The sequence below is a fragment of the Dermacentor andersoni genome, chromosome 2 (assembly GCF_023375885.2).
Source record: "Dermacentor andersoni chromosome 2, qqDerAnde1_hic_scaffold, whole genome shotgun sequence".
Taxonomy (NCBI): domain Eukaryota; kingdom Metazoa; phylum Arthropoda; class Arachnida; order Ixodida; family Ixodidae; genus Dermacentor; species Dermacentor andersoni.
The window spans coordinates 152,768,459-152,782,185 of record NC_092815.1 but is presented as its reverse complement, the minus strand read 5'-3'; the positions used below and the strand labels follow the sequence as shown (position 1 = coordinate 152,782,185).

General features: G+C 43.9%; 1 protein-coding gene across 1 annotated transcript in view; it reads left to right on the top strand.

The window, feature by feature from the left end:
• The first annotated feature begins 219 nt into the window (after positions 1-219).
• TM9SF2 (transmembrane 9 superfamily protein member 2) overlaps positions 220-13,727 on the top strand; it is a 58,209-nt gene continuing 44,701 nt past the window's right edge. Inside the window, exons 1-3 of the mRNA XM_050187429.3 lie at positions 220-499; positions 10,973-11,040; positions 11,687-11,780. Of these exons, the coding sequence (XP_050043386.1) occupies positions 317-499; positions 10,973-11,040; positions 11,687-11,780 (345 nt within the window). The 5' untranslated portion in view covers positions 220-316. The remainder of the gene's footprint in view (positions 500-10,972; positions 11,041-11,686; positions 11,781-13,727) is intronic.

Sequence of the window (13,727 nt, the reverse complement as noted above, 5' to 3'; positions counted from 1 at the left end):
TACAAGAAAAGAAGGACCTTTTATCCGAAGCGAAACAAAACGTGACGAAAGACGTGAATGTAGCGTCATCTGCCAAGCGGAGCTATAAAACTGGAGTAGCCTAAGAACCTTGGTTTCAGTTTCGGTTTCGTCTAGACATTGCAACGATCTTTTCGTCGTTTCTTTTCTCGACGTCTGGCCACTACAACAGGAAGTTGTCACCGCTTTCCCAACAGACAGACACGCCGCCTACTTTTTTTTTAGAACCGTGGAACGGCTGATGTGGGCTTCGCCTTTACGGCGCCTTCTCGTAGCGGTCCCGTAGAGGCCCCCTTCCATGTGCACCCCGATGTTTGGTGCCCCGTGGACGAGAAATCGACACGCCATGTTTTCTCCGAGGACCACAGCGCTCGTCGCAGTGCCGATTCTGGCAGTGCTTCACGTAGCATCCGCTTTCTACCTCCCCGGCCTTGCCCCCGTCAACTACTGCAAGCCAGGCTCGACAACCAAGCAGTGCCAAGTAAGAACGCGATGATCTCAACGGCACCTGCACACGATTCGTGATTCGCACGCGATGATATTGTGCATCACTATTGACACGACGCGCCGAAGCACAGCGCGAGCGGCTGCTTTGCCGAGTTGTCGCCGCGACGCCTCGCCTGCCGCAGGTGTTTCAGCGGGCTGCGTCACGGAGCTGCTGCACTCGTGCCGTTCGTTGTACACGCGAAACCACAGTGTTCGCACTGGCGTTTCGTTTTCTTGCGTTACTTTCTTTTTCTTGGCAAGCGCCGTCGACGTCTGTACGCGCCACGTTGTGCATCCGTGCCGTTGGGGGCCTGAAATTACGCGAATCACTATGCAAGGTGGTCTTTATGCATCATGGAAGCGACGTCGCTGCTTGCGTAGCGGTACAAGCGCGACCGCGCGTGCAACATAGGTATGGAAATGATAGCGAAAGCGCTTGATCGCGACTTGAATGTGCAAGGTTGCATCGTGTAGACTTTCCGCCGTCTCCGTGAGCGACGCAATCCGAGTCACGGGCGTTCTCGTAGCGCGGTTGCAGGCGCTACTGCAGCTGTGACGTTGTGACTCATCGCATCTTTGTGACGTGATAAGGCGGTGCGATAAAGGAGCGCGAGCGATTCGAGATTTCCAGTAGACAGCCAGGCTTCTTCCGTCGTCCCGTGACAAGGCGGCGAAGGTGTCGCGCTTCGTCTGCCCTGTTAGCGCCCAACCGTGACACTGTGCCCTAACCAACGGTAGAACCAGAGCGGAACTGTCAGTCAGTCATTCGCCGTTCCCTTTGCATTGACCCTGAGCACTTGACGCTGCTGACACGGCTTTTGTGGTGTTCAGGAATGAGCGAGCGCTCTCGCGCCTTTGACCAGATGTTATTTAAGCAATCCCGCAGCTATCACGAAGAAACGAATGTTAATTCGTTTCTTGCGGAATGTGCAGTAAGTCATGGAATGGAGCTGGAGACGGCGCGTGACAATTTTCAGTCCACCACACATGCTCTATAAGAGACTTGCGAAAAATCTTGACAGCGTTGCCATCGCTTGAGCTCTCTTGTTTGACATTACTGGCCTTATATGTTTTGATTGTAGTGTCAATCCGTCACTGTGCAATAAGTTATACCCGTGTCACACGGGCGTTCGGAAGGCCTTCCAATCGATAGTCACTTGACTCAAAGGTCAAGTTCGAGCTGCTACACGGGCTGTTTAGAAGACCGCCAAGTCAATAGTCTATCGAGTCAACGGAGCACCTTACAACTCTATCGAAATCTCAATGGCCTTTGAGCAACGGAAACGGAAACAGCACGAACATGCCCTCTCGTTCACAGTGTGCATGTACTCACGGTTAGAAATGACAAATCAAACCAAAATGCTCTAAAAATACTATATACGAGTGTTCTTAATTATTCAATAAAGTATTTTTGCCACTTGGTATGTGTGAACTGCACATACTCTCGACAACAGTGACGTGCAGCAACGCAAACGTTGCCGCAGTTTCGCCACTCAACAACTTAAAAACTAAACATATATGTATGGCAATGTATAAACAATTTTTTTAATGCATAAACAAACATAAAAGAAAGTATAGCGCTTTTAAGTGGTTGTAACATTGCTTAACCTTTCGTGACATGAAAATAAAGATCCGCAGCGCCACACAATTTGGCGAGAAATGCCGGAACCACTCAACGGCCTTTCAAAAGTGCCGTGTAGCAGCACGACAACTCCTTTGAGTCAATAGAGTTATGGCGTTTTGAAGGCCATCGACTGGAAGGCCTTCTAAATGGGCCCGTGTGACACAGGTATTACCCGTGTCACAAGGGCGTTTGGAAGGCCTTCCAACCGATAGTCAGTTGACTCAAAGGTCAAGTTCGAGCTGCTACACAGGCGGTCTCAAAGGCCACCGAGTCAACGGAGCACCCTACAACTCTATCGAAATCTCGATGGCCTTTGAGCAACGGAAGCGGAAACAGCGCGAACATGCCCTCTCGTTGACAGTGTGCTCGTACTCACGGTTAGAAAGGACAAATTAAACCAAAGTGCTCTAAAAATACTATATATGAGTGTTATTAATCATTCAATAAAGTATTTTTGCCACTTGATATATGCGAACTGCACATACTCTCGACAACAGCGACGTGCTTGTATTCATTCCTTCCTCCATGTTGTCTAGTACATTCTCCCTCGACTCCATGTGCCTTTCTTTAATGTATAAACAAACATAAAAGAAATTATAGTGCTTTTAAGTGGCTTTAATGTTGTTGAACTTTTCGTGACATGAAAATAAAAAAGATCCGCAGCACCACACAGTTTTGCGAGACACGCCTGAACCACTCAGCGGCATTTGAAAAGTGCCATGTATCAGCGTGACAACTCCTCTGAGTCAATAGAGCTGTGGCGTTTCGAAGGCTGTCGACTGGAAGGCCTTCCAAATGTGCCCGTGTGACACAAGTATTACTCATGACATGTACATATGCACACAACTGCAAGCAGTTTGCTCTCAGACTTCAAAAAATTTGAGTTGTGTCAAAGTCGTTATTTTCACTACTCAAGTTCTTTTCGTTGTACGTGAAGTGCTGAACTGGTCAAGCTAAGTGTTGAATTTGAGTTAGCACCTTCAGGTTTCAATCACTTCTAACCATTGAAAATTCAGTTTCACCACATTTCTTGCATCTTCAGAGCCATGAAAAGTGTGCAGCTGCAGAACAGATGTAAAATTGCCAATTCTTCACTGAGCTTTGTCAAGTTTACAAAATGTTGACTCCATGCGAGAAGTTCCTGCAGGAATGTCTTGCTTGAGAATGTCAGCATTTCATGTTTGGCATACTTGGAAAGCACCTGTTCAGCCATTTGAAGATATATGCCTGATGGCATTGCCTGATGCTTGACGATATTGCGAAAGACACTGAAGGAAGTGAACGTGCTGCTTGACAACATACTGACACACAGTGCAAACACTCAGCATCTACCTTCCAACTACATTTACTGAAACACTGCACATATTTTTCAAGCTTGCAGCATTGGTCCAATCAGAAGTGTTTCTAAGGTTACGTGATGCACATGAAATATCATTTACATCGTTGCTTTTGTTTTTAAGGCACTATCTTAATGTGTACAATTGTACACACCGTGCCTGAAGGGGTTAAGCATTAATCTAGAGCCTGTGTGATGAGTCAATGCTCTTGGAACTTTTATAATTGAGTGTTATGTCTTGCATCCAAGATTATATATGTACTGTTATAATGAACCGTCATCACAGGTTGATCATTATGGGATTAACATTATGGCAATAATGAGGGATACAAGATTGAAGGCACATTTTGAATGCATGGTGTTAGTTGTGGCATTTCGCAACGAGTATCCCTAGCAATCTTTTTTCTGTTGTAGCAGTTGGAAGGTTCTTGTAGCGTAAACACGGTGACGTTTGCAAAACCCTACTCGATTGTATTTTAAATGGGACTCGCATGTGATGTTGCCTAAACAATATTTGACTAAAGATGTTGCAGTTGTTTTCTCGGCTTGCTTTATCATTCGCACTAAATATTTAATGTCCTGGCACAGTCATATCGGACGGTTCATGACCAATGTCATTGGTGTTTGTGCATTGTTTGTACTCAAGTGTAATTTCCGTGCAGAAATCACACTCAACTGTAAATAGCGACGTAATGAATTACTTCGGAGCAGTAACTGTTTAAATGAATTGGCTTTCTTTTTCACAATACTTAAAAGGTTAAGTTTCAGTGCTCCTCCATTTTTTTCTCTCCGCTGTTAAATTAAGCAGCCTGCTATGATCATCAGTGACCCCTGTATGCGAAACTACATTATGTAGTCTTTGTACCTTGACTTCTTGGGGCTGACTCCCTGGAAGGTCAAGTTCAAGATTGCACTACTGAATATTCGCACCATGCACCTTGCTGCCACACTGCACTGTGGGAATATCCATCTGTCAGTAGTCTCGAAATATAGTTGGAGCGCGTCTCGACTCATCCCCGGTCTGTTCAGCAAGGCTGTCCGTCTGCATATTTAACTGTGGGTTTCAGCGACTGATCTGCAGTGCTTGCCAAGCACCGGCTCTCTTTGCAAAACCCTTTCACTGCAGCACAGTGTTGCATCAGGCGGTATTAAAAAATGGTTGTGGATCTTGAAACAGTGTTACACTGTTTCAAGATGGAGAACTGTTTTCTGAAAATGGCCAGAATAAGAAGCGCAGGTCAGTTTTAAAAAGACAGACGTGCACAGAGAAACAAGATGCAGGGCTGACTGACATTCGGTTTATTCTTGCGACATACGGACCTCTAGTACACGGTGAAGCATTGTCAAACGCATTAAACATAGTCTGGGCATGAAGCACCCAACAAACAACTAGAAATGAATGGAGCCTACTCACCTGTCTGAAATTGGACGTCTGCTGTCGTAGCTTGAAACGACTACTGAAGTCAGTTCCATAACATTGGTGTGTTCATGCAACGTCAGTATTGCCAACCAATACAGAAATATTGTTTGACTCTGAAGCCTTGTCCACTGGCAGTTCTTGCACACATTTCAAGTTGTTTGTTGACTACATGATTTCTGGTTTTATTTCTCGTGCATCTCATGAGGCTTATCGATGTTGATCTATTGTAAGAAGTCGGTCATCGCAGTGTCACCTTTCTGGTGAGTGTTTTTTCTGAATCCCCCTTCTATCATACTGTTGCTGCTTAAACTGAGTCTTGGTCATGTGCCACAGCTAAGAGTTGAACTTTCCAGTCATGCCAACATTGCTTTAAGGCAAAAAAACAGCTACGGGTTTGTATCCTTCATGTGTATTTCATATCTTTTGTTTTGTTCTCTGGCACATGTTTTACACTCTTTTATTGACAGCTTCGCACTTACATGTGGTCTGCACATCTGCACTGTCTGTGAAGGTCAGGGAGTTGAGTTTGCACCACTCAAAGAATCTTTGGATCTTTTCCCTTTATCAGTTTTCTTGCCTTTGCTTTAATAACAGACACAGGCATATCCACATCTGCTACTGTGTTAGTTGCCAAGGTTGAAGACTGGGCATGTTGGCATAGAGGTTAGATTGTGTAACATTTTGACCAGATTGCGCAAATGAGCCTCTTTTGCCACTCGAATCTGCACGTTCGAAAGTCTTAAAACGAGCCATAGTTAAGTTTTGCTACAGAAACGCGTTTAAAAAATCGTGCCATCGTAGCATTGCCGAAAACTTTCGGAAGCAAACACGCAGGCTCACGGCGGCTGGTTATCCTTTCTATGTATTAGTATCTGTGGCGCAGTCATTGCTCAAGGAAATCGGAACCAGGGCATCATTATCTGGGAGGAAAGGGAGCCTTGTGGTCCAAGCACACGTGAAAAAACAGTGGGGATGCCATACACTCATTCGATCGCGCACTGTGTAAAGAAAGTTGGTAAAAGATTCCATGTAAAAGTGGTGTTTTCCGCGCCAGAAAAATTGCTGAGCATGTGTGCGAAAGTAAACCCAGGTGCCATGCAGAAACAAAGTTGTGAAACACAACACAGAAAAAAGTTTGTCGACTGCACTGAAGGAGTGGTATATTCTATTCCACTTCAGTGCGGCAGAAATTACATTGGACAGACTGGACGATGTTTCAACGAAAGATTAAAGGAGCATGATTATAATGTTTCAAAAGCAGTCGCCGGACATCTTGGGATACATTGTACAGATTGCAGATGTCACCCATTCTTTAAGAAATGCAAGATTGTTAGATAAGATGGCAGCCAATTGACGCAAGAGATAATCGAAGCCGCTGAGATTGAGCATGTGGGAAGTATGTGCGTAAGCATACCTTCCGTCTCCCTTAGTGCAAGAGAAATAGATTTCCTCACGCGCTAATCTGAAATTTTGTATCCTCTTTCCTTATTTTTTTCGATGTCGAGTGCAGCAAAATTGATCACGTGACAAAGCCGGCTTGGCATTGGTGAATGGCCCTTTTTGTAAAGTTTTTTTCGCTGTCCCCCTTTGATTATCTGCCTGTATTTATTCCACTGACAAGGGAATAAAATTATTGTTGCAAGTAGTGCTCTGTGGTGTATGTTTCTCTTCTTTGTGTCTCGTCAAAATGTTGCACAATCCAACCTCTAATATACTGTGTTAGATTCCTGGTTGTGGCGCTTGCCTTCAAATAGGGGTAGAATGCAAAAGCGTTTGTGGTAGCCACAGTTGGATACATGTTAAACAACTCCAGATGGTCATAATTCAGTTGGAGCCCTCCTTTACTGCACCTCTCAAAGCCCAAGTGTAGTTGTTGGCTGTTATATGCCATTTCTTTTTTTCTTTTTTACTGTTCCCTCTCTTTTCTTTTTCTTCAATTTTAGCAACTTTTTTGCACGGTTGACAATGGTCGCCTCTGCTAAGATGCACCGTAGGAACTCAGCAGTGGCCCTAATATATGAGTGCTTGTATCACAGACAGAGGAACAAAAAGATGGTCTCTAATCCACACTGTGAAGGTGGTTGGAAAGCGAAGCTGTAAACGACAACTAGGATGAGTAGCCATTATGACGTAGGTTGAAATTATTTGTGGGGCGACATTCACACCTAATTGTTAGCCTAAGATGTTGTGAGGACCTGCAACTTGGCTTGTGCCACTATTTCATGTACCTACAATGAGTGGACCAAGAGAAGAGAGATTTGCAGTGCCTCATATGCACGTTACTCTTCAGGAGTCCTCACTATATGTGGCCTTCCCATAGCACTGTCGCAACACAAATAAGTTGCTAGGTAGGTTGTTCTTTTATGTACGAAAATGCAGTTATGCCACTCCCTGCTTTTTTATGCTATGGTCAAGCTGATGTTGCCGCAGCAGCTTGCGCAGCGGTAATCGTTACCAGGAAACGTATGCGGGGAGTGCTACATGCTTTGCATTTCATGAATGTATGCGCAGGAGTGCCTTATCACCAATTATACGGTTCGGATGCTTGTTTTGATCTTGTTATTTATTGAAAGGTATACAGTTCTGAATGTTTTATGCGCAATTCCAAAGAATGTATGCACTGTTCACTTCACTTTGCCGAGTGCTTGTAGCTTGTGCCTTATGGGGTTATGAGCCATTACATTTGGGGGTATGAGCCATAGATGACCATAGTTTTCTGTTGATGTTACCCCTCAAAAATCCCACGATCCTAGCCATAACTAGCTTCGCTGTAAAACATTATTATTATTGCGACAGCAATTAAATGGAAACTTCAGCCACATTTGCGGGGGTGGGGCCTTGTTCTGAATATATATATATATATATATATATATGAGGTCTCTTCAGTTTTGCTGCACTTTCTGATCCAGTTCTTTAGACTCCCATGTGCAGTGAAACACGAGTTCACCGCGTGAAAATGCAGCAAGGCAACTGCACGCCTCGTTGGCCTTGCATATTGAGGACGAAAGTGCAGCAACGAACGAGCTCTGCTGTCTGCTGCGGGTGGCTAAGCCTTTTCGACAAGTGCACATGTAGCAATAAGGAGGGTGTTCTCTTGTCGTTGTCGTGGTAATTGCTATCGTGATAGCACTACGTCGTGGTAACGGAATGGTGCCCATGTTTTGTCTTCAGAAAACGCATTCTAAAAGAAAACCATGCTATAGAAGCCAATTTAATGCATTACAAAATTTGTATTAACTTGCCCTGACAACTACTTGGGCATCAAACTTGTGCCCCAGATTCTTATGCCAGCTAGAGTAACTGCTGTAACTGAAGAGGGGAGATATTCGAGTCCCTGCACCATGGATCAGCTAGCACTGTGTCACGTCATCTGTTACCAAGAGCTTGCACGGCACCTGTACTACCAAAGCCATGAGTGCAGGGGAACCATGAACTTCTGCGGAACTTGTGGTGAACTTGCCTTGCACAAAGTCAAGTCGAAAAGTGCAGTGCAGACAGTGCATGTTGCACCGTCAATTTGAGGCCAGTCAACTAGGGCAGAACTTAATTGGAGCAGGTGGTGCAGCCAAATCAATGAAACCTATGCGTGTATACCGAAGGTGTTCTTTTTTTTTTTTTTAGGCTGAGAAGAATTTTTAGAAATCACCTTTGTTAGATAGCACAATTCTGTTCCTTGAACTGGATCACTCATTGGCGCAAGTTACTCTCACAAGAAATTCAAATACATGATTAGCGAATTAAAGTTTCACAAATAAATTTCCTAGTTGAGTCATGGCACCTAATAAAATTTATGAATTGTACCCTGTCAGTTTGCAGTGCATGTCCACTTGCAACAAATTTTGAGGGTGACACCAGTTTCAAGATGTTCATTCTCAAAGTGTGCAAGGAAATACATTGGCATGCCTGTTATTTCTGTGCTTCAATCCATAAAATGGTGTTCTTTTTTTAAAAACGAAGTGGAACAACAGTGCATTTTTGCTGCAAGTTTGACTGTGCTTATCTCATAACTGGTGTCATCCTCATAATTTGTCCCAAGTGGATATGCCTTGCAATCTTACTGGCAACCTTATTAAATTGCAATGTGTGTCAAAGTAATTAGTTAATTAGTGAATTTTTGTTGATTGGTAATATAGTCAGTCACAATTTGTTTCATTATAATAACACTTGTTGAGCTAGTTGGTGCATGCTTCTTACAATGAAAATGACACGATACACCCAGGACATGCTTTCCTTTCACCTATCTCTTCCTTGGTGTGTTTTATTATGCTGAAATTTTGCTACACTGACATTTTACCAGCAGTGGCTGAATTTTCTTGCACTGAAGTGGCCGTAGAAGATACTTGAATAATCCAGAAGTTGAAAAAAAAAATTTAATGAACACAGTTGAACACAGTTCAACTAATGCAGCACGAAAACCTCTTGGACTCCGCAAAGAAAGGTTCAATTTAAGATTGCATCAAAGCAAGGCAATGAACTGAATGGTGGCAGCATTGTTTGTGGCTGCAACGTTTGCCGCTTTGCAACATCGTGTACACATATTCTGTCCAAAAAGTCTAGCAAGATCCGGTGTGGCAGGCAAGATTTTGGTCACAGTTATATGCATTGGTTCTAAGCAACGGTGCTGCAGGTTCAAGCCCGAGTTAGACCTGATGCGCCTTGCACATTGCTACGTATTGGTTCTATGAAATAGGTGGCGGTGCTTGGGTAGGTGGGAATATCGAGCAGCTCTGAAAAATTGGTTGTCCACATTCAGTAGCTTTCGCTGGGAATTTTATCCTTTTCTTCAAGCACTCAAGACTAGCATCCCTCAACTTCAAGATAGTGGAGAGCAAGCACTGTAGTTTCACGAAACAAACAGTGACAGGCCTTTTCTTTTGACCTATCGAGATTGCTTGCACGATACAAGCCTTATCTTCAGGCGAGAGGACTTTGCATTTAGTACCACTGCTCATGCCATCACATTTATTGCCTCATGAGGCTGACACGTAACCGACATTGGCCACAACTAAAATACCAAATAAATCACTGATGCAGGGCCTACGAAGAATACAGAGCTATAGAATGCACCGATAAGTGCGCCCCCTAGTGCCACTGCTCAACACAGTGCTCACTAACCAGACTTGTTGATTACTCTTTGCCACATGGTGCACGATTTGGAAGAGGCATTTTCAAACGAGCGCATGTAATTTGGCCGTTTTGACCACATTATGCCCGTGCTAGTTTTTATTTGTTGCTTCGGTCTTCCTTCACACAGCAGTGCAATTTCACTGCATTGAATATTGAGGTTAAAGATGCATGGTGTTGCATGAAGTCATGGAAAGTTGATTAATTTGTTATATTGAGGATTGTGTTAGATTGGAATGTGTTATATTGAAGTTTAACTGTGTCAAAACGTTTTGAGGGGAACTTTGTTTTTATGAAAGTAATCTATATATGTACATTCAATCATTGTCACTCTCGAACTAGTCATCTTACCCAGCAATAAAGTGCTCCCAGTCTTCCTGCCATTTTGTGTATTTATGGAAGTTGTAATTCTGGAAACAGTCAAACACCTTCATCCATACTTGCTAAATTTCAGCAGTTGTGTCAGAACAGTGGCGTTGCGTAGCATAAAAGTAAACAAAATTGTATGAATTGCCGTTAGTTTTGAAGCGCTTAATTAACCGCTTCACTAAGGCTTTGCTTCATGTATGTTGGATCTGCATCTTTTTTTAAGTTGAGCAGCATAGTATTGTTGAAAATGCAAAATGAGAATTCACCAAAACTTATTGATAAGGCAGTGTGACAATGTGACAGCACAGTGCAAGTTTTATGGAACTTGACTTCCTTTTTTCCCCTTCGACTGTGTCCTTCCTCTGCGAAAATCGAACGGTGCAAATTGTTTTGCCGCCAGCATGCAACTGTTCGCGACTTGTGTTGCTGAACATGGAGTCAAGTGCGTTCGGCTTGCACTGGAATGTATTCAGGACACAGGGCTGTGTGTGTTCTCTCTCATTGCATCACAGCTTATAAAATCCTCAGTTTTTCTTGGTCTGCCGTGCTGCCACTTGATTTCCTCATTTCTCCGTCTTTTTGTCTTTCCTTGCAGACAAGGATCGACCTGTTCGTGAACAGGCTAGACTCTGACGAGTCTGTCATCCCGTACGAGTACCAACAGTAAGTTTCCTTTTTTTTTTTCGTGAGCTGGCGAGGGTTGGGACCTTTATGTTCATTCTGCTTTTGGGAGACTGAAGTGGTGCCAAAGCTTGTATTACAATGCTTCCTGGTGTGCAGCACATAGTTAACTTGTCTTTGTTTGAGCTATGAACTTACAAGATGATTGAACAGTTAGCTCATCATCACCATCATTGTTAACGGAGGGCAAAGAAAGTGCTTTGTTAAAAATTGTGAGCAGTGCTGATGCAGGTTTTTAAACCGTCCCATATTTTATCGCCTTCCAAATTTAGCAGCAAGTCCTAAGTCTCCCTTGGGACAGCCGTTTGTACCGGTTTCAGGCCTGGTGGGACTCGGAGCTTGGTATCTTGTGACAGGCCAGCTGTGTTAGACATATTGAACAATGTGTAACTTGGGACTGCACCTTTTTTTTTTGTGTGTGTGTGTGTGTGTGTGACTTAGTCATTTCCATTTTGTGTCTTTGAAAGTGATAGGGCATAGAAGTGGTCCAAACTGCTGCTTTTTTGGTTGGTAGTGCTCTCTGTGGTGTGTCCACGTGGCAGTTATGATTTGTCAGCTTTATATTTTTGTGCATGTTTTTCAGTTCAAACGAGAGCATTGGGCATTTTTTGTGCTTTTTCTTGCGCAGCTTCGACTTCTGCACGACCAATGGGACGACGTCGCCAGCAGAGAACCTTGGCCAAGTGGTATTCGGCGAGAGGATTCGGCTGTCGCCTTATGTGGTGCGTTGTCTGCTATGTTGTACTGTTCTCCGTTTCTGCTCATGCATTCAAATGACATCGCTACATCTACCACAAGTTTCTGTCATGACATAGATGTTACTGTTGACCTACTTCCTCAGTTCACTTGAAGTCTTGTAACAAAATCACACTGAACTTGCCACAAATGTGCTATGTGGTTTCAATTCCAACGTGCTAAAGTCGCATTTCAGTTCATTTTCTATCTTTTTAGTACTGCACAGCAGTTGTGAAAGCCCCCTGTGTACCCGGTCGTACATTTAGCAGCGAACGGGGCACAAATGCAGGATGGACAAACAATAATCTTTAAAATTTGTGCAAGGTTCATGTTCAGGCTATGTGTGCCAGAAGTTTTTCCATGATGAGCATTCTTGGTGAGCACACCTTTTCAAAACTTCAAATGTGGCTTCCCTATGCAACGAAAGCTTCATCACGGTAGAGTGGGGCACCCGTGAGGCATAAATTAGCTGCGACACAATGTCTTCCCTGGTGTTAGATCCTGCTCAACCATAGGTATGCATGCCTATTTCTAGAAACGGCAAGTGTTGTACAGTGGAAACCCGATTATGCGTCCTTGTCGGGACCATGCAAAAATGCTGTATAATCCAGGAGTCATATAATCTGAGCCACAGGAATAGCGTCTGTAATACTTTTTGTGTGAGAGAGTTGTGAGGAGCTTTAATCTAAACTGTAGGCTAGTGCTCTGCAGGAACTGCGTGTGTGTGAACACCTGTGTGCGATACGATCTGCAGGCCTTCCAGTAGCTAACTGGTTTGATCTTCGTAAGTGCTGGAGTGGAATTGTCGGGTGATTATCTACAGAGATAGTTTCACTTTCGCGAGGCTCTGTGCTGGACGCATCAAAGTATTCCCGACTCCAACTACATGCTCTCGCCGTGACGAGAACCAGCCGATGTAGGTTCAGCCGCGGGTTCTCAGATTACAGCGTGCGCTTCAGCGTCGCCTCGCAGTTCTCAAATCGTCGTGATGCCATTGCACACAAGCCCGAAGAAGAAATAAACAGATGCCGAAAGAATTTTGGTGTGTACCAGTGTGGGCATCTTATCGTGATGGAAAGACAGCAATTCATCATTTTATTCACAATTTGTGCAGCGCCTTAAAGGCATTATTGCAAGGGGAGAACAAGGTGTGTATTACATTTGGCCACAACAATAACAAGCTACAGAAAATCTGCAACGCAAATGGGAAGAACCATTTTTAGAGAGCGGCTAAGTTGCGCTGAGAAATGAAAGCACATAGCATGCCCTCAGAATCACAATCAGTAACAGATTTAGGCAAATTGTTCCATGTAGAGATGGCCTGTGGGAAGAACTAGCATTTCAACACATTGGTGTGGCAATGTATCTCTTGTATTTTCCAAGCATGGTCATGGCAGCGAGACATAAAATGAGGAAGCACAAGGTATTGGTCTCTCTGAATCCCTATCTTTTCAAAGTATGTGTGTCTGCTGCGTAGGTGTCTGCTGCATTCCCAAGCCTGGACCCTACCTCGAGCACTGTGTACTGCGAGCATGAGCAAGTGCCAGTTATCAGACTCAAGACTACCTTATCACCCAGATGAGCTAACTCTAAGAGAAATGTGCACCCAGACTCACAAACGGAACTCTCATTTGTTTTTATCTGAATACACACTGACCAGGTAGCATATCACTTTCTAGCCTAGTTCTGTCATTGCATGATGTCTGTCTTTACCTTCTCACACCGTGACAGATGTTGCTGCCTATATATTTGTGGGATGCTGTGTAACAATATGCTGCAACACAAGTCACAGTGCAAAGTTGACTGTGACAGTCAAAAATATTCAAGTATCATACCTGTAGCAGTGTAGCAACGCTGCGAACAAGTGCTTGCTCCTTTCAGAGGCCCACTACACACAAGCACTTCCTTCTTTTTAAATCTTTAAATTGAACAGG